Consider the following 20,782-nt stretch of genomic DNA (forward strand, 5'->3'; position numbering starts at 1 on the left):
AGGTCACCTATTTTCAAGGAAATAAGTGACATTTTTTCCAGTGAAAGAGCTGATCTGGTATCTGTTATCTCACTCACAGCATGTATTTCTAACACAAGTCTGTAGATGATATATGTCTCAATGAGCTTTGGTTTGGAACATAAAAATGAACTTTAGGCACCAGGCTTACCATTACTTTGATATTGCATACTTTGAAGGAATTGATAAATGTACATAGTAATAATTCTTAGGATAAATACTTAATTTTGCTCTCTACAGGTATGACTAGTCATCAGTTATTGTAAATACACATGTCCTCTAACATAACTGGCATTCAGGACTTTCAATGCATCCTCTGACAGCTGCTCTGCTTGCGTGTATTTCAGTCATAGTTCTTGTCTTACTCCTTTTTGATAAAGACATAATTATCCCCAAATTGCAAGTGATTTACATGGTCTTTACTTCCATTGACTCCCTGTCCATATTAATTAATCTTCCAATAGTGTTCACAAGATGAAAAGCTTAGATTAAACTGATGACTCTTGAACCAACTTTAAGAGAGATGAAAACAATTTAGAGTATAATTTAAATCTTTTAACATTAAATTTTACACCTTCCCTCTGTTTCAGAATGTATAATAGAAAGTAGCCACTAGCTACATTAAAGTGAAGCTATAATTACATTATATGTTGCAACCCTACCTAAAGCAAGATTTAGAACAGTGCTTTATCTGAGGAAACTAATCTTCTTACAAAAATATTTCTAATATTAGAAAAAGCATTTCTAATACTTTATCTGTAAAAAGGTAATTTTGGGATTCATCACCATGTATGCTTAAACCAGAAAAAAATGAGCTGATTAAGCATTCACCACATATTACTTGATAATATGCTTTTAAGTGTTTGACATCTGAAAATGATATATGATTTAAAACTAAGGCAGCAGGCTAATAAAAATAATGAGCTAATATTCAAAGGAGAACACTGATCTAGAACATGAATATACTTTTGATAAAGAAGGAAAAAATAAGAACTTCATATGTCAATTATCTGCTAAATACATTTTTTGTGCACTGTCTACTTATCATGGTTCCTAACTATAGCTAAAAGCTATTTTGAAAAGAATAACTAATTGCTGCAATTTTCATTATTTTTCTTTCTTCAGCTTTCAAGTTAAAAAAAAAAAAAGAGAGAAAAATATTTGAAAACTATCCCAGTGCCAGTGTCTTTTTTTTTACATATAAACCCATTTATTCTGTTTTTTGTATAACACACTCCTGCCAGGACACCCAAGGCAATGACTCCTGGTAGGCAATCATATGTTTCTGTGTAAGGCTTGATGTAATTATGATAGATTCATCTGGTAATCTCTCCTCAGAGACTAGATGTGCTAATTTTTTGAGGCATTTAGAATGACACTGTGTCCTTTAAAGTTGTTCTGTCAATGGTTTAAGTGTAATTAGTAGTTATTAAACCAATATATATTGATAAAGGAGCTGAGAGAAAAGATATCAAGGAGAAATATATGAAGAGAACTATTTGCATGCCCAAGAAGTATAGGAGCAATGGAACAAAATAAAGATATTATGCAGTGAAAAGGCTAAATGAAGGAGCATGGGAAGAGCAATGACTAGAAAAAGTAATACTAATTTAAGCATAGGAGGAGGAATTAGAACGTTTATGGAACTGAAAAAATAGAAAATAGGAAAATGGTAGGGAATTTTTTTGTTTAAAAAGAAGAACAGGTTAATAAATTATATCCCAATGAATAAATGAATGATTAACCAACCATCTGTCAATGAGGACTGTAAATCTGATAACATGAAGAATACTCTCTATATGTTAAATGTGTATATGTATGAGATAAAGAATGGACTCAATAGAATTATTTTCAGTTTATTTACTGTTGCATATACATTCAGATCACTATGCAAACAGTAATTTTTATTTGTGTCCATGGACTTTAAATGTGTAAAACTATTACATTTAGTGGTTCATTGTTTCTACTACAAAAGCCATCAATAACTCCAGAACTAGGGTCATGCTTCACTATTTGGAATTGGAGATGTAAAGACTCCCACAAAGACTCCAAGACAAAAAAGTGGTTTGTTTGCCCTCAGCTGTAGGGGACATATCTATCATCAGGAGTACAGCAGCAAAAATGCTGATTACTTTAGCTTAGGGCAACCAAAGACATGCAGAAATCATTGTAGGAAGAAAATATTTTCTCTCAAATGATATGGTGCACAAGATGACACAAGCTACCTATTAGAAATTGTTTAATACATGTAAGCAATTTTAATTTTGGCAAAGAATAATGTATCTTATCAACTGGGATTTATGGTAAGATGTAGAATTAGTTTGATAAAGTTTGTTCCAGATGATGAGCTGTAGATATCAAATGGAATGAGACTGTGTGAGGAAACTGGAAAGAAACAGTCCCTGGAGCAAGCTAGCACAAGACCAGGAAGGTTTTTTAAAAACAATCTATTTTGAAATAAAAGATAATGAGTGTAATGAAATTGATGAAAATGGGTGGATTAAATTTCTATTTTGATAAGTTAGGAAGACATATAGTAATCATGCTGAGAGCTGAAAACTAAACCTGGCAGAGCTAGTGCAAGAAAGGTGCAATTGTCAAGATATAAGAAGACACAAATTAACAGTAGTAAATTTTAGAGAAAACAAAACCAACCAAACAAAAACAGAATCACAGAATCACAGAATTGTATAGGTTGGAAAAGACCTTTAAGATCATCGAGTCCAACCGTAAACCTAACACTACCAAGACCACCACTACACCATGTCCCTAAGCACCTCATCCCAATGTCTTTTAAATACCTCCAGGGATGGTGACTCAACCATTTCCCTGGGCAGCCTGTTCCAACGCTTGATAACCCTCTCAGTGAAGAAAAATTTCCTAATATCCAGTCTAAACCTCCCCTGGCTCAACTTGAGGCCATTTCCTCTCGTCCTATCACTTGTTACCTGGGAGAAGAGACCGACCCCCACCTCTCTACAACCTCCTGTCAGGCAGTTGTAGAGAGCAATAAGGTCTCCCCTCAGCCTCCTTTTCTCCAGGCTAAACAACCCCAGCTCCCTCAGCCGCTCCTCATCAGACTTGTGCTCCAGACCCTTCACCAGCTTCGTTGCCCTTCTCTGTACACGCTCCAGCACCTCAATGTCTCTCTTGTAGTGGGGGGCCCAACACTGAACACCTTCCATAAAGGCTTTTTTTTCTTTGGTATCATTGATCATGGGAAACCACACATAATTTTGATGAACTATGTCAGTAACATAAACTCAAAAAGAAAGAGTTAATATAGTGTCAGAAAGTAACTAAAACACTTTGAAAAAGACTGTAGCTGGGAACTTTAAGTGGCTTACTGTTACTTTCAGTATTCCATACTGAAAAAAAAAAACAGATGGCACTGGTACCAACATAAAATAAGCACGGTAACTATCTTCATATGCTATAAAAATTCAGCAAGATAAAAATATGAGGAAAGGTTATATATAAATCTAACCCCTTTGATGTACTGCTTAAAAATAACAAAAAAGCAATCAAAAGGGTAGGGTGTGGTTCTGAATAAACTGAACTTGCACTGAATAAGAGATAAATATTATGACATTTGGAATAATGCTCAATTTCTATATACTGAGATTCACAGAGTGACTTTATACATACTTATACACACAAACTTCTTTTTAAAAACCCACATATACACACTTACATACTATGGCCGTTCAAAAGCTGAAAGGAACTGGAATCACTACATGTAAAAATGTACCACCTTCTTTTAAAAATTTATGTAAAACATCTCTGCATTCATGGAGGAAGAGATGGTTCCTAAACCACAGCTCTGAGACAAGCATTTTAAGAGGTCCCCAGTTACACTGTACTTTGAAAAATCCATGGTAAATCAGAGACAGAAATTGGCATCAGTTATATTATGAGCCAATTTGGTGATGTTTCCACTCATAATCCTACTTCAATCTCCTTTAAGTGTTTGACTAAAGAATATGCAGATTCTCACATTACATTTTTTTGACCTGTTTCTGTCCCTGATTCTCTTTACTACAAGCAAAAAAAAACAAGTAGTGTAATGGAAGTAGAGTAAGTTTCATTCTAGAGTTGAAAAAACAAGAGTGATACAGTGCTTTAGAAGCTGGACAGAAGTGTCATGAGGTCTGTCAGAGAGGAAAGGAAGGAGAGAGTGAAAGATGTTTGAAAAGTGAGAAAATGACTCAAAAGGAGTAGGGTGCGAGAAAGCTAAAAAGAAACATAAATGTATGCTGCATCTCAAATACAAATCCCTAACAAGTTATATGGTAAAGTTTTGATTGAGGCCAAACTCTGTTTTGTCATTTGTGTCTCACACTTAGTGCCTACTGCAAAGTCAGGATTAACTCAGTAAGGGATAAATAAACACAAAGGATGATACATATACAACTGTATATGTTCTTAAAACATGAGAGATGCAGAAAGATTAGTGAGAATACACATTACAACCTAATTGAAAGGATTAATTGTAGGCAGATTTTTTAGCCTCACTTTGGAGGTTTCTCTCCATAAAATTTTGTGGACAATTAGGTAAAGAAGTAGTATTATTTTTGTCTTTGTTCTACAAGGCATTGTCACTTTCTTCCAAGTAATAACCTCAATAGACATACACTGTTTTGTCTCTATCAATGGAAAGCAGGTCACAGAAATATGTTTGTGTGACAACGTGAAATTGGCTATGGTCTTGAAGCAGATCTCTGCCTACACTGTTTTGCCCAAAGAGAGCAATTTATAAAAGTCTTATAATTCAAAGGCCAGACTTTTTTAGATCCAAAGGCAACTTTTGAGGACTAGAAATTTAGAGGGTGGGGGAAAAGTGTTTAGAAACACATTTTTCCCCTGCCTTTTGTGTCATTTCAGTACAGCTTTTCAGCTTGGTCCAAGGCAACCATTTCTGGATTAAAACAGACTTTGCACAGATCTGTGACTGCATTCTCCAGAGTCTACAGCAGAAAACGTCTCCTTCCATCGCCCGTTTGTGTGTCTGCTCCCTCTCTTCTCAGCAGCCTCTGCTGTTCTGCAGCACCCCTTTAGGCTCATCCTCTGCCTTCTCCACGCTGAACTCCAGCAATGTCTTTCTGTCAAGCACTTCGATCTATTTCAGGGAAGGTATATAGCCTTTCATCCCTGCAGAGGGAGCCACTTCGACTAGTCACTCTCTTTTAGATAGATGCTAATACCAGTTACTGCATGTTACGAGATTAGTTCTGACCATAGCCTGAAAAAGATTGCTCACTCACTGTGATGAATACTACCTACTGTATTTCTGGGTGGGTAGAATACAGGAAGCAGCAACAACTTGTAAAGAACTTAGCATTTCAAAGGGCAAATGGGACTACATATTGGAGGAAGGGGTTTGTGTCTATAGCTTTACTTGAAAACAAAGTAAGATATTTAAAATGTGTCGGCACCATCAAATAATTTTAACCCAAGTTACTCTAATTTTATTTGCAGTGCATGGAAATCTAATTGCTGTGCTATGTATACTGTGTTTATTCTAGACTTTTGAACTCTTACAAAAGAAGCAGCATGCCATTTTGTAAGCATTCTGTTCTTTGTCATCAAGTCAGTATTGGAAACAAAACATTCAAATAAATAAATAAATGAGTAAATATTATTTTCTTACCTGTCTATAATGCCACATAAATCTATCTGAAGGTCACTGAAATTGCCAAAAACATTTTGCTGAACTGAGATCATATCCACTGCTTTGTTACCAATGGAAATGAGTCGCATGCATCCTTGAAAGCCACCAAATGAGGTATTACATTCAGAAATGTTTCCACTGCTAGGGCAGCCTGAAAGAAGCATAAAACTTGGAGCTGAAAAAAATATTTTATTGAAAAATTTATATATTCCAAAAGTAGACTGAACTTTGATAATCTCCAGGTGTTGTAAACTTTGTGGGTGGACGACTTTAGCCAAAAGCTTTTCTGATTAGGCATGGTGGTGCAACTGTGAAGAAATACTTCTGTGCAGTCTTACTGTTTTTAAAGCATATGCAAAAGCATCACTAAAAATTTGGGTAAAGGATAACCCAAGCAGCAGTTCCAAAGCAATGAATGGAATCAGGATGTGAACAGATTAACTGACTGACCTTAGTCACAAAATGTTAGGTTACAATACAAGGTGCACATGATTTTGACAAGTTTTAAGTCACAACTGAAGTTAAATAAGACAAAAATTAGTTACTAAGTACAGTGATTTTAATTTATCAAGCTGTCCAGAAGATTCCGGAAAGTACTGAAGACAATTTCTTGATGCAGGTCATCAATGACGCAACTAGGAGAGATAACCTGTTGGACCTGCTACTTGTAGACAAGGAAGAAATTGTTGAAAATGTGAAGGTCAAGGACAGACTTGGTTACATCAGACATGAGGCTGTGGAGTTTATGATCCACAGAAAAGAGAGCAAGAAAAAAAGCAGAATTACAATCCTGGACTTCAGAAGAGCCAATGTTGGTCTGTTCAGGACCCTTTTTGAGGATCCCATTGGAAATTGCCTTGGAGAGCAAAAGAGCTGGATATTTTTTAACAAAAAGATCTTTGGAGCATAAGAAAAGTCCATAGCGATATTAAAATAGTTAAGCAAGTGTGGCAGAAGGCCTGCAAACATAAATATGGTGCTCCTGAGTGAGCACAAACACAAAAAGAAAGTACACAAAAGGTGGGAGCAGGGACATGCAATTTGGAGGGGAATACAAAGACATTACTTGCATGCAGTTAGAAAATCCAGACCTCAGGTGGAGTTAAAACTATCAAGGAAGGTGAAGTCCAACAAACAGGTTTCTACAGGTACAATAGTAGGAAAAGGAAGGCTAAGGAGATTATGGGTGCACTACTCCATTGTGCAGGGCACCTAGTGACAAGGGTCTTGGGAAGAACTGATTTGTGCAAGTCCTTTTTTCTTCAGTCTTCACTGGTAAAACTAATCCTTAGGCTTCCCACGTCCTAGCAGAGTATGAAGGAGGGAAGCAGTCCTTACAATAAAGGAAGGAAGAGTCCAAGGGGCACCTGAGGGTGCTGCAGGAGCTGGCCAATGTCATTGCAACAATTGCCATTGTCATTGTAAAGCCATTATCATTTTAATCCTCAAAAGGTCTTGGCAATTTGGTAAGCTTCTTGATGGCTGGAAAAGGCAGATGTTACACCCATCTTCAAGAAAGGCAAGAAGGCACAGGAAACTAGAGCCCAGTCAGCCTTACTACAGTCCCTGGCAAGTTCATGGAGCAAATCTTCTTAGAAGCCATTTCTAAACATGTGCAGGACAAGAATGTAACTGGGTAACTTTAGCTTCAAGGCTAAATCATGCCTGACCAAGCTCTTTGTTTTCTTTGCTGAGGTGATGGGCACTGTGGACAAAGGGAGAACAGCAAGCATTGCATATCTTGACTTTAGCAAAGCCCCTAACAGTTTTCTATAGTCTCCCTGTCACCAGATTGATGAGATATGGGTGGGATAAATGGACAATTGATGATGCAAAGTCCAGCTGATGGTCAGTGAACAGAGGGTCCTTCAGAGATCAGTACTGATAGCTATGCTGTTTAATGTCTTTGTTAATGACACGGATGATGGGACAGAGTGCACTTTCAGCAAACCTGTGACTGATACCAAATTGGGGGCAGAAGTCAAATGTCGGAGGGCAGAGCTGCAACTCAGAGGGACCTGGGCAGGCTGGAGAAATAAGCTGACAGGAATGCCATGAAGTTCAGTAAGAACAAGTTTAAGGTCTTTAATCTGAGATGGAACAAGTCCATGCAACTATCCAACCTGGAGAATAACTGCCTAGATCCACAGAGAAAGGTTGGAAGTCCTGGTGGCCAACAGGTGGACCATGAGCCAGGAATGTGCCTTTGCAGCACAGAAGGCCAATCGCATTCTGGGCTGTATTATCAAGAGCACAACCAGCAGATCTGAGGAAGTGGTCCTTCCCTCTATGTGGTACTTGCGAGACCAGATCTGGAGTGCTGTAGTTCTGGACTCCCCAGTACAGGAAAGACATTCACATCCTGGAGTGAGTCCAATGGAAGCCTCCAAGATGGTCAGGGACCTAAATGCACAGGGTGTACGAGGATAGGCTGAGATAGCTGGGCCTGTTCAGTCGTAAGAAGAGAAGATAAAGCTATCTGATAAGATGATACAGAGAAGATGGAGCCAGACCTTTTCCAGAAGTGCACAGTGATGAGACAAGAGGCAAAGGACAAAAGTAAAAACCAGCAAATTCTGATCAGACATTAGCAACAAGTGTTTTCACTATGGTCAATATGAGAACAGTTTGCCCACAGGAGTTATGAGATTTCCATCTTTGCAGCTGTTCAAGGTTTGAGTGGTCACAGACCTGTACATCCTGATCTAATCAGTCTTGTTTAGAACAGGGAGTTGGACTAGAAAATGTCTGGAAGTCCTAACCAACCTATGAATAACATTCTGTAAGTATCTAATATTGTGGTTTATCTATTGTGTTACTGATCCTGAAATGCCTTGTTCACTGATTGCCAATTAATTAAGCATTGTTAATAAATCAATAAATTGCTTTGATCCTGATTTGATTTAAACCATGTCCATTGAGCAGTTTTTCCCAGTGGCAGCTGAACACTGCATGACAAAATATGCCTAAATGGTTTTTACTCTGGCTTTCTTCCAAAGGGTAATATTGCTTCTGGAATGATGCACAAGGGCCATTCTTTGATCTTAGTCAAACAATACTGCATTCTGGTTCACAGCATTCAAAGACCTTCTTGTTTCATGATGTTAGGAAGCAGTGACTTTTAAGAAACTTCTCTATTCCACAGAGCTAACGGGTACTTTCTGAAGTCCTGTAAAGACAGTGCAGAGGTTTACTATACAGGAAAGCAAAGTGACAGTGGAAACTAGTAAATCTATTCAAATGAACGTACAGCAACATAAATAGTATAGATATATTTTTGAGAAGCATACAATAGAAAATGAACTAAAACTGAAATAAAATAAGTAGATAAATTCTCAGTGTGTTTTACTCTGGTGAGGAACCAAACTGTTCAAAATTGTTACTACCTTCCTAAAGGAAAATATTTATTATCTAGTTGTTGTATTGCTTTAAGAACAACAAATCCGTTGACTTGCAAAAGTCCAAATAGGATCACAGTAATTTTTCATCACCACACACAGTTAGATAAACCAAATACAGCTCTTAACCACATTCTTTACAGCATTCTACAATAAAATGGTAAAATAAATTCTGTCAGTTCTGGTGAAACATCTGACACTCCTTTGACAATGAGGTAATTCCAGTGAAGTTTATATTAAAAAAAACCAAACCAAAACAAAAAAAAACCAGAGAAGGCAGAAAAAGTTTATATCTTTTACACTTAGCTATTCTACAAAATTGTGTCTCAGATTTTTTTTTGGTGTTTTTTAAAAGTTGTCTTCTAGTTCTGTTAGAGAAAAGGCAACATCATTAATATTAATCAAATTGGGATTCCTTATAACTATAGGCCAGATATTAAAGATAGGAAGAAATCCTTTAATAATGAAATTTACCCTATGTGCTTATTGCAATATTTAATCTCTTTTTGCCCTTATAGTTGCAATGAGTTATTATTCCAAGAACTGAGAGAGGTACTATATCCTTGATGACAGCATGACTAGAAATTGTGCTGACATAACACTAAAGTATTTTAATGTTTATTACACATTTTCCCAGCTAAGCATATGCATTTCTTGCATACTTTCTATTCATTAAAAAAACCAAACTAACCACCATGTCCCCAGGACATCTCTCCTGGAAGGCTGATATTCATGTTTTAACAACCAGCATGTAGAAACACAGTAAATATTCATATAAACTTAGAAAGTCAAAATGCATTGTCTGCATTTTGACAGTGGTATATGACATAAAATTTTAATAATTTTATAAACTCAGAAACCTTTTACTAGTTTTCCCCAAGTTTGTACAACATGCATGAGCTGCTGATTTCAGCTGTAAAGTTGAAATCAGAGAAGCTGAGGGGTGGATATGCAGTTAGTACTTACAATGTTCTTGGAATTAATTTGACCCCTCCATCCCCCCAAAAGATAAATAGGAATGTTCTTGTACAACTTAATTGACTATGCTGCCTTTGCAATTGCCCACATCCCTCCTGATCTGTTCACCTGTGCCATCAGCCCTGCAATGGTGCAAATCACCTAATTGGAGATGTAGGAACCTGAAGCATCATAGAAAGAAAAAAAAAAAAGTTTTCTGGCTATTCAAGGTCAATATTCTGTATCTTTCTCTTATTATCAGCGATCTGATAGGGGTATCTTTAGTAGAGAAGGCTAGATGCCAGAGGTGAAAAGTCACATGGATCCTCATGTACCAGTTCCTATATTTACTGTCTGCTTGTGAGCATGAAATTTATTTACAACTTATTGTTTCAAGGCAACTGATCTATGGGCAATGTCTTGGTCCATACTCATTTAGGGGTTTGTATACATTTTTCAATTTTCTCAGAAATCTGAGAATTGTTAATGAATAGTTCAGTCATTAATTCCTAAGCTACTCAGAGATGAGGCATTAGGCTAGTGTTGAATAATGCATTCAGATGCTGTTTAACATTGCTATTCAGTAGTCCATTCCCAATTGATTTAGACATAACAACCCGCTCAACTCTATCAGTAACAATATATGTGATTAATGACAAAATCACTTGGTGAGAGATAATTGTCAATATTCCTAGGGAAATGGTGATATATAAATGTAGTTTTTAGGCACCAGTTATATTCTCCAAACATAGGAAAGTTATGTCACTGTGGTAAGAATAAAATAAAAAATTAAAAGTGTATATCCTATAAAGAGGATGTTTGCACAAGTAAGTAAGCATTCACTTAAGGTGAAAACTTGAAGACATCCCAGTGGAAGATTCTCACAAAAAATTGGTTTAGCCACACAATAAGCATGCAACAAGAGAGACCTTTGTGTGTCTGTCTGATTGTCAGCCAGACTATATTCAGTTTGATAACTTAAAATATGATACTAGAAAACGATGTTCCAAAAAGTGACCAAAGATTTAGGGTGGTAATTTCTTCTACCCAACATTATAAAATTTTAAGGAAACACACTCAAAAACATCATAGCAGCAGCTGAAAACCAGATCCTTTGAGAGATATCCAAGCTAGGCAAAGAAGACTTGAGGCAAGCCAAATAATTCTTGCCATTTGATTAAATATGTCAGGAAAAATTGATATTTAACTGTGGGATATTGCCAGCATAAATAAACAGAACCAAAGTAGAAAGCCTCCAAAGTAGAAAGCATCACCTCCAAAGTAGAAAGTATCTCCTGAATAAATTTGCAGAGGTATGGAGGCATGAGCAGATGAGGTCACATCATTGTCCACTATTACACTGATACGATTCCTTTTGGCAGAGAAGGATACAGAATGCCACTGGCCATTATTTAATCCAGCACCTGGAAAGAAAATAAAAAGTGAAATGAAGTATAGACATCCATTATTTGTTATACTACCTCAATGTTATAGACTTGAAAGGAGGAGAGACTGGTAGAGCAATCATAGCCCACATAAAACTCCAAGCGATAATGAAAGGAAAAAAAAAATTAATAAAGAACACAAATGTCTTTTGTGAAGACAGAACCTTTGCCTGTCCCCTTGCTTCACATCTGATAAAGAAAAAATAAAATGCTTCCGTGAATAAGCCTTACTATTGTAATACTCCTAATTATCAGTAATACATCCATTTAATGTAGTGACTATGAAGAGTATGCTCCCAATCTAAGAAGTTATCATTAAGATATAATTGTGATGGCTGATACAGTATTTTACACATAATACACATTTTTACTTCACTGTTACAAAGGATTTCTTCATCTTTTAAAATCAAAGGTAGTCATTATATTACAATCCAGTAAAATAGCAAAATCCTGTAGATGCTAAAAGCTTCAGCAACAGTCATGTCAATGTCACAAGATCATTTTTATTTCAGTTGTCTCTTTTATTGGAAATGTATGGGAAATTTTTCTGAGAGTTTAGCCTCTAACCCCAATTTACATTACCTGTGGCTGTGTAGGTGTAAGGTGCCACAAAGCAATAAACCTAGAGCCCTGATTCTGGAAAGCACTTACATATATATACTTAAATAAATTTTATACAGGGCAGTATGTAAGCACATTATTATCTTTAAGAAGTGCTTTAAGTCAATCATGTTCTTGAGTGTTCTTCAGAACAGAGATACTTCTTTTGGTGAACAACAAAGATTACAACATTTGAATTATGTAAAGTCTTTTGTCGACTGCAGAGTGCCTATGATTTGTGATCTGTGATTTCCTTCTTGAAATTTCATGTATTTATATAATCCTCCCTAGAATGTATTGTATATTCTACAGAAATAGTCCACCAGTTAACTGATGAGTTCAAACAGAAGGAAAAGAATTAAAAACAGAAAGATGAGAAGGTTCAAATAACTAAATTACATCATAACTAGGATCCATATGCTGTTAACTACCACAGCCTAAACACAAGATCAGCATACAGTCAAGAGATAAGTCTTAGAATCACATTATAAATTCAGATAAATTATCATCTAGAAAATTTCTCTAATATATTTAATATATTATTAGTCTTATACACCTTTTCTATTATTTGTTTCCTTATTCAACCACTATATTTATTAGGAACCACATAACAAGAAACCTTAAACATTTTGCTTTATCCCCAGCCTCAGTGGAATTATATAAAAACTATGGCTAACAGACCTTCTTATCTTTGCATTGCACTTTCAGGAACAATTCACCTTTCTAAGATAACAGCAGAAAGCACGGGACCGCAGTCACGGTTTTTTGATACCATTCTGGCCATTACTTATTTTGGTTGCAATCTTCTATGAGAAGTGGCATTTGAGTTTGCTAACAGGAGCAGTACACTTACAGTCAGAGCAAATCATCAGCATTAAAGCTATCACTAATTTTCTGGGTAAATAGGTGTATTTTCTACTTCTGTAAAACTTCATATTCATGATATTTATAGAGATGGACTTTTTACTGAAATAAAAATTGGAAACCTTATTCCACACAATATAAAATAGTATTAATGCTGTTACATCTGGCTACAAAAAGGTCACCTGTAGAGGGGTAATCTTTTGGTAACAAGGATTTACATAACCCTACAGGCAATGTGGCAGGAGTGACTAGCGTTTCTCTATATTTTTGAGATGTCCAACTGCTGAAGAAGTCCCTTTGTACTGGTAGCAGTTAATATAACTTACAGCAGCCTTCAGGCTGGTGTATTTTATGTTAGGGTTGGCATACTATTGAGATGAGGATCAAGAAAATACCTAGCCATTTTAGCTCTAGTTATATTTCGGCTAGATAATATGATGTGTAACAGACATTTAAAAAACAGAGTAGATAAAGCATTAGAAAAATATTATTGCTGCCTTGCAATATCATAGGTATAGATGAGTCACACTATATAATGAAGTTTCTAAAATTAATGAGTCCTATTATTTATCTCTCCTATGTTTTTAGTACTATTTTACAGCAAGAACTCATCAAATATATCAAAAGGTTTTACTAACTTCAAACAAAAATCAACAAAGAATCACAAATATATAAAGCATCCTTAGGTCTTTTATACCACTGTGAACCTCAGTGAACTACACTCTTTCATCAAAGAGATAATAGCTATGCTAAAACAAAAAATATGAATAATGTATTCTTTAAAGCACAGAAAATTAAGTCTGATAAAGTTTTTTTCCCAATTCCCAGTAATATAATTAGTTTTATTCTACGAATTATTGTAGAATTATCCTTCAATAAGAAACTAAATTATAAAATATAGTGTATAATGCTACTTGTCACACTGTGGTTTTAAGATTAGTAATTTCAGAAAATAATTTTTGAAAAGGGAATTATTTCCTTACTTTCTTATTTCCCTCTTTCTAGCCTCCATCCCCAGCTACCAATAAGGTCCAGCTTCTTTCACCTCATCTCTAAGATTAAGCAAGGAATTTATTTATTTGTAGATGTACTTCAAGTGAATGATGTTTTCCTCAATCATATCTCTGCAATATGCTGTCTATACCTTTAGTAATCATAGAATCATGGAATAGTTTGGGCTGGAAGGGACCTTTAAAGATCATCTAGTCCAATCTCTCTGCCATGTGCAGGGACTTCTTTTATTAGATCAGGTTGCTCAAAGCCCCATACAACTTGACCTTGAACACTTCCAGAGGTGGGACATCTAAATCTACCTTCTTTCAGTTTAAAACCATTACCCCTTGTCCTGTCACTACAGGTCCTGGGGAAAAAAATCTCTTCATCCTTATTATAAGCCCCTTTTTAAGTATTGAAGGGCCACAGTAAGGTCTCCCCAGAGCCTTCTCTTCTCCAGGCCAAACAACCCCAACTCTCTCAGCCTTTCTTCATAGGAGTGGTGTTCCAGCCCTCTGACCATGATGTGGCCCTCCTCTAGACCTACTCTAATAGGTTCATGTCTGTCTTTTGTTCGGAACCCCAGAGCTGCATGCAGTACTCCAGGTGGGGTCTCATGAGAGTGGAGCAGAGGGGGAGAATCACCTGCCTTGACCTGCTGGCCACACTTCTTCTTATGCAGCCCAGGATACGATTGGCTTTCTGGGCCGCAAGCACACATTGCCAGCTCATCTCCAATTTTTCATCCACCAGTATCCCCAAGTGTTTCCCTGCAGGGCTGCTGTCAATCCATTCATCCCCAGTCTGTACTGATATTGGGGATTGCTGTGACCCAGGTGCAGGATCTTGCACTTGGCCTTGTTGAACTTCATGAGGTTCACATGGGCCCACTCCTCAAGCCTGCCAAGGTCCCTCTGGATGGCATCCCTTCCCTCTAGTGAATCAACTGCACCACTCAGCTTCGTGTCATCAGCAAACTTGCTGAGGATGTACTCAATCCCACTATATATGTCATTACTGAAGATATTAAATCTAACAATAAATTCTATAATTTCCTTTCAATTGTTGCAAGGATAATTGCTTTTAAGTCTTAGTTTTGCATCCTGCTTCAGTAACTTTTTGTTCTGGTGAGAAAAGCCTATTCCAAATATTGCAATATTTGACTGTCAAGGTAGGTAAGAGAATGCCTTAACATAAAGAAGGAGATTGAATGAATGACTGAAGTAGAAAAGTATTTTGGTTACTGGAAAATTGATTATATGAATTTTGCACTTTTTGGTTTGTTTATTGTAGTTCATCATACTGACCTACTAAATGATTTTGGGATGGATATTTTATCTCCTCTTCATACAGGCTGGCATGATTAGAGATACTAAATGTTGTTCGTTTAGCTCAAGTTAAGACTTCCCAAAAGTCCCTTTCATTAAGTCTGGGGACTGAGGAATGCCATTGTGGGAGCACAAGACATTCCTGAGAAAACACCTCATTGTAGCCCTCAAATTGAGAACCTTGATTAAATTCACATTTGCCTGTTCGAAGCCACAGAGTGGTATGACATATAAATGGTGGATGCCAACAGACTGCTAACATTTCCATTCCATCTGAAAATTATATTGTCTGGTGCTCTACTAGGAGTTTTAAAAATGCTTTACCAGAAACAAGTGAGGAAAAAACAGCAATTAAACTTCTAGTGCATAATAAGGTATCTATTAAAGAAGATAACCATTTATTCTCATTAGGAGTACCTCCATCATTTTAATACCTAAGTACTAAAAAAAGGTCTGTGGGAGGTCTTGCAGAACAATGACATCCAACCTTAGGAACACATATATAAAAAGACAATGTATATAGCTTATTAGGAGATCAGTGAGAAACAAAAAACTAGTTTAGAGAAAGTAATTTATAGATTAGTCTGAAATATAACCACCAAATGCAATGATTGTCAACATCACTTAATTAAAAGCTGCATAGAAATTAAAAGCTGCATATAAAGACAGGGTCATATGAATAAACTGAGTAATAAGATCTCAAACATTTATACATGTTGTAATTCAATTTGGTCTCATCATTCAACACAAATTAACTTCGTGTTAATTTCTGTTTTTTAATCTATGTTATTTCTTTGTGAATATTTGATGACCAGCTTGCCAAAGAGGCTACAAAAGAAAGATATTAAACAACTATACTGTAAAAGAAGGATACGGCTTATTATAATTTAATCACTCATGAATTAACATGCCATTCTCCTCTTTTTTTTATGGTTGAAGAAATCTTTAAAAAACACATGATAATGAATTTAAGAACTGTGCACAAAGAAATACGCTCTGATTTAATTACCAAATATTGTGTGTGTGTACGAAAGTCAGGTCATAAGTCCTTGCCTGTAGGGGAACAAACCTGTCCAGCCATCCATAATTTAATTACTCAATCTCCAAACGCAGACTTGAATTGCTTCAGTGAGTGTAACAATAAACACTTCAAAAACTCAAGAAAAAGTTCCCCGTATGGTTTTGTTAGATAACTTCTTTCTCAGAACAGAATAAGATGGTTTTGCAGTAGTTTCTGTCTTCACAAAGACAAACACAATTCCTCCTGTTAGACTTTATGAAGAGTAAGCTTAACATAGCATGAGAACATTAAATTATGTTTCAGCATAGAGTGTCAAGATTTATTTTGGGGTGTTTCAGCTAACATGTTATGTATTGTGTTGCAACTTTGAAACTGAATAAATTGCTGTGCTGGTTTTGTCGGATAGAATTAATTTTATTCGCAGTAGCTCGTATGGAGTTATGTTTTGGGTTTGTGCTGAAAACAGTGTTGATAATACAGAGATGTTTTAGTTGTTGCTAAGTAGTACTTATACTAAATCAAGGACTTTTCAGCTTCCCATGCTCTGCCAGGTGCACAAGAAGCTGGGAGGGGATACAGCTGGGACAGCTGACGCCAGCTGACCAAAGGGCTATTCTATACCCTTTGCTCAGTATATAAAGCTGGGGAAGAAGAAGAAAGGGGGGGACATTTGGAGTGATGGTGTTTGTCTTCCCAAGTAACTGTTACGTGTGATGGAGCCCTGCTTTCCTGGAGATGGCTGAACACCTGCCTGCCCATGGGAAGTAGTGAATGAATTCCTTGTTTTGCTTTGCTTGCATGCACGGCTTTTGCTTTACCTATTAAACTGTCTTTATCTCAACCCATGATTTTTCTCACTTTTACTCTTCCGATTCTCTTCCCCATCCCACTCGGGGGGAGTGAGAGATTGGCTGTGTGGTGCTTAGTTGCTGGTTGGGGTTAAACCATGACAATTGTTCTATGTGCAAGCCTACAGCTGTTAAATGTGCCACCACCTTCAGCTGGTCTGTTAAAATGACACTGCATGGCAATAGTTTCTTTAACATACATCACCTAATTGAACTGCAATTGAAATAGCTCCTAAAAAACCAAATTCATCACTGTTAACTACACACCACTGACATTTTTACTAAGGAATTAACATTTTGAAATGGTGAGCCTTGGGAAACCTCTTGTCATTTAAATGGTACTCTTTGTGCATCAGTTATTTTAGATTATAACAAATACCAGGGCTGATCCTATTATCACCCACAGAACCAGGATCAAAGTATTTATATAAATTCCAGCGTTATCCATGGTCATTACTGGCTTACAGTCTTTTCCTGAATTAAAATAATCAACTGATAAAAATTTTACTTTTAATCATTATACACCTGTACAAACATAATGAGCTTCAGAGTTATGTTTAACTTCTTATTTTTTTCTTTTTCTTTTTTTTACCTCTCAAAGGAATTTTCATTTTGTATCAGGAATTGAAGGAAGGAATCAATCAAAAAGAAACAGGGGCACAGAACTAAGATTAAGGAGGACTCATCTTCAAATCCTGTGGCTGTTTCTTTGCTCTGCTTGGCTCTGCTTTGCTGTCTTTGTCTGTCTTACACTGCCAAGCACATGATGTGTGAACATTTTAGATAAATGATGCTTATTTTGTGTTTGTACTGATTATAATATTTTTTGTGAAATTTTCTCCCTCTTTTACATGACTTTTTTAATTCTGTGGGGTTTGAAAGAGATTTGGGAGCTTTGATTTTTATGATAATTATTTTAGTATTTATTTTTTATTTTTATTTCAGTAACTGCTTAGTTTACTTACTGTATTTGTTATTGCTCAACACAAACTAGCACTAAACAACATCATTAAGCTCTCTACATCCTGGCTTGAAAACTCTCCTGAAAGATGTCTTTGGTTTGGTTCCTATCACTCCAACGAATATACTCTATACAAGATTAAAGTCTTCACACATTCAAATCCTTAACTTGTTTTCTAAGTACCAATGCAAAATGCAGTTTACCTACTTGTTATTCACCTGTTAATTCAGTTTACACATTACATTACTGGAACTAACTTGGCCTCTTTTTCATTTATAATATTCCTGCTTTATAAATATGAAATATATAATTGTGTACAGTTCAAAATAAATCTAGGATCAACTGATGTTTTGGATATCATCATTATGTTTTCTACAGCCAAATTACCCATTGCTTTTATGACATATTCCTTCAGCTAGTGGTCTCTGGTCATCTTCTTTGTCCATACAGAAACCACTCAAATCCCAGCCTCATTTCCTCATCTTCATATATTCTTTGGAATCTCATTTATCTGCCTAATCTCTCTAGTCCTGTTTTTCCTGTCTGAGAACTCATTCTGGAATGACCATTTTATCCTTCTACAAGAAAAGGGCAAAATTCAATTCTGCCTTTTTACATAAAGGATGAGAAACTCTGAGGTGGCTGTGATGCATAGAGTGTCAGAGCATAGTGTAGTACTGATGAAGCACTGCTAGGTGAAGGTATTGATATTATCACATGGTGATGTTACTGCTTCTAACCATTTTTTAAAAGGTCATGGAAGATGGAGATGTTGCCGGCTCTGTCCTGCTTCCACATTTCATGAAAGAAGGAGATTCCTGACTGGGCCAGCAGTCTTGCTGTTCTTACATCAAGTGCTAACAGCACTCAGAAAAACTGAGGAGCCTTTTTGTGAAAGGGAAAGTCCCCTTGCTCCCAAGCTGAGTCAAAGCTGGGAGCTGCTTCTCAGAATCCCAATTGGATACTCTCTAACATGACTGTATCTTACTATATTTGCCTCATCCTCTTGTCATTCTGTATTGGTTTACCAACAGGGAAATGGTTCAGAAGAAGACTAGAGGGTATGCTTTCCGGAAATCTCAGCTCCACCCTGAGGGCTGCCTAGCAGTGCACACTACCAAAAGTAGTGTGCAACGACTAGTCACAAATCAGTGATTAACTACAAAAGTGACCCTTCAGCTCTCAATTATTCAGTCTCCTCAAATTCTCCATTTCTCTTTGTCCTTATTATAAATCCTTTTTTTTTTTTTTTTTTAAATGTAGACTCAAACTTGCCCCAGCTTTCTGGAACAGAACCTCGTATTGGCATCCACTGTTCAGATCTAATGGACAGCTCTGTAATTGAGAAGTCTAGAAAATAACAAACATAATATTTATAATAATGTATAACTTTATAGAAAGATGAGTTACTTGATGCCCTGTGAATGCACTGACAAATGGTGAAAAACATCTTAATGGCTTAGCTTGACAGAGTAAGAAATTAGCTTGTTTACACTTCACAGCTGAAAAAGTTGCTTAGATGTCTCAAATTTCCCAGATTATACACATGAGCTTTACATAGTGTATGCATGTAAAGCTAAGGACCCAACTTTGCAGCCTATATAATTGCAAGTAATTTCTACTCAGTCATGGGGAAAAAAACATATATACATGTTTGTGAGAGAAGAAAGTATTTAGAAACATTTGGGATTAAAATGCACACAATTAAAGCATAGTTACACACATACTCATCATAAAACTAAGTCAAGAATCTAGGTAGTAATTTAAATGACTTTACATTAACCTATTTTTTTATGTGTAGGAATCTTGGAATTTTTTTTCTTCATTTCTGTTACCTGCAGTGATGTCACTCAGTGTTTTTCCTGGTTTATGAAGACTGATTTTAACTTTTCCATCACTCAGATATAAAAGGAAACCACCTGAAGCCTGGTGTAGTCTACTAGATAACAGAAGTCCCTCCTTGTTCCAGGTGCGAAACTGGAAACTGATGAATACTTCATCTTGCCCTGATGTGTCTGGCAGTGTCAGATAACTACTGGAGCTCAGAAATGTAACAGGAACCACCTGTGGCTCTAAACACGAGAAGGACATGTTGCCCTAAAAAGAAATGAAACAAATATGGCATTAGGAACATTCGGGGAAAAACAGTCATGAGAACTTTTGTATGGAAACTACAGAGTTTTGAAACATTGTGCATAGAACCTAATATTTGTAATACTTGAATGTGTTAGTCTAAAAATCAAGTAGGAATACATAAGAACATCATCAGTTTGAGAAATGTTTATCTAGTTGTTTGACCAGAACAGACATATCTGCCTGAACAAAGAGTGGCAAGGACCTTTGAGTGAATGAGGTAAGAACCTAAATTACATGAGTGATTTAATGGTACTTCAGGAGTTAGACAGACCTGCTTTGTTTCTATTTTGGCTCAGCCTCAGGAAGCACTAGGGACTTGACAAACTTCTGAATGTCAGATAAAATACCACTGAATACAAAGTTTGGTACAAATGTTTACACAGATCTAAATGCTTGTATGCAGAGAAAAATGTTGAGCTTGGCAACTGATTGTTTAAGGCAGTGTTAAATTTGAGAAAAAAAACCATGCTTTCCAAATCAATGCAACTGGAGATGTGCACTGGCCCCAGTATTTGTTTTCACAAATAGTCAGAGAAAATTCC

At 36.3% G+C, this 20,782-nt stretch overlaps 1 protein-coding gene across 1 annotated transcript in view; it reads right to left on the bottom strand.

Moving 5' to 3' along the window:
• The window catches only part of CNTNAP4 (contactin associated protein family member 4), a 238,273-nt gene that overhangs the window by 55,706 nt on the left and 161,785 nt on the right, over positions 1–20,782 (bottom strand). Inside the window, exons 8-10 of the mRNA XM_075526550.1 lie at positions 19,940–20,201; positions 11,319–11,468; positions 5,669–5,864 (exon numbers count right to left, since the gene is read on the bottom strand). Coding sequence (XP_075382665.1) covers positions 5,669–5,864; positions 11,319–11,468; positions 19,940–20,201 — 608 coding nt within the window. The remainder of the gene's footprint in view (positions 1–5,668; positions 5,865–11,318; positions 11,469–19,939; positions 20,202–20,782) is intronic.

This window comes from Mycteria americana, chromosome Z (genome assembly GCF_035582795.1).
Source record: "Mycteria americana isolate JAX WOST 10 ecotype Jacksonville Zoo and Gardens chromosome Z, USCA_MyAme_1.0, whole genome shotgun sequence".
In the NCBI taxonomy this organism is placed as follows: domain Eukaryota; kingdom Metazoa; phylum Chordata; class Aves; order Ciconiiformes; family Ciconiidae; genus Mycteria; species Mycteria americana.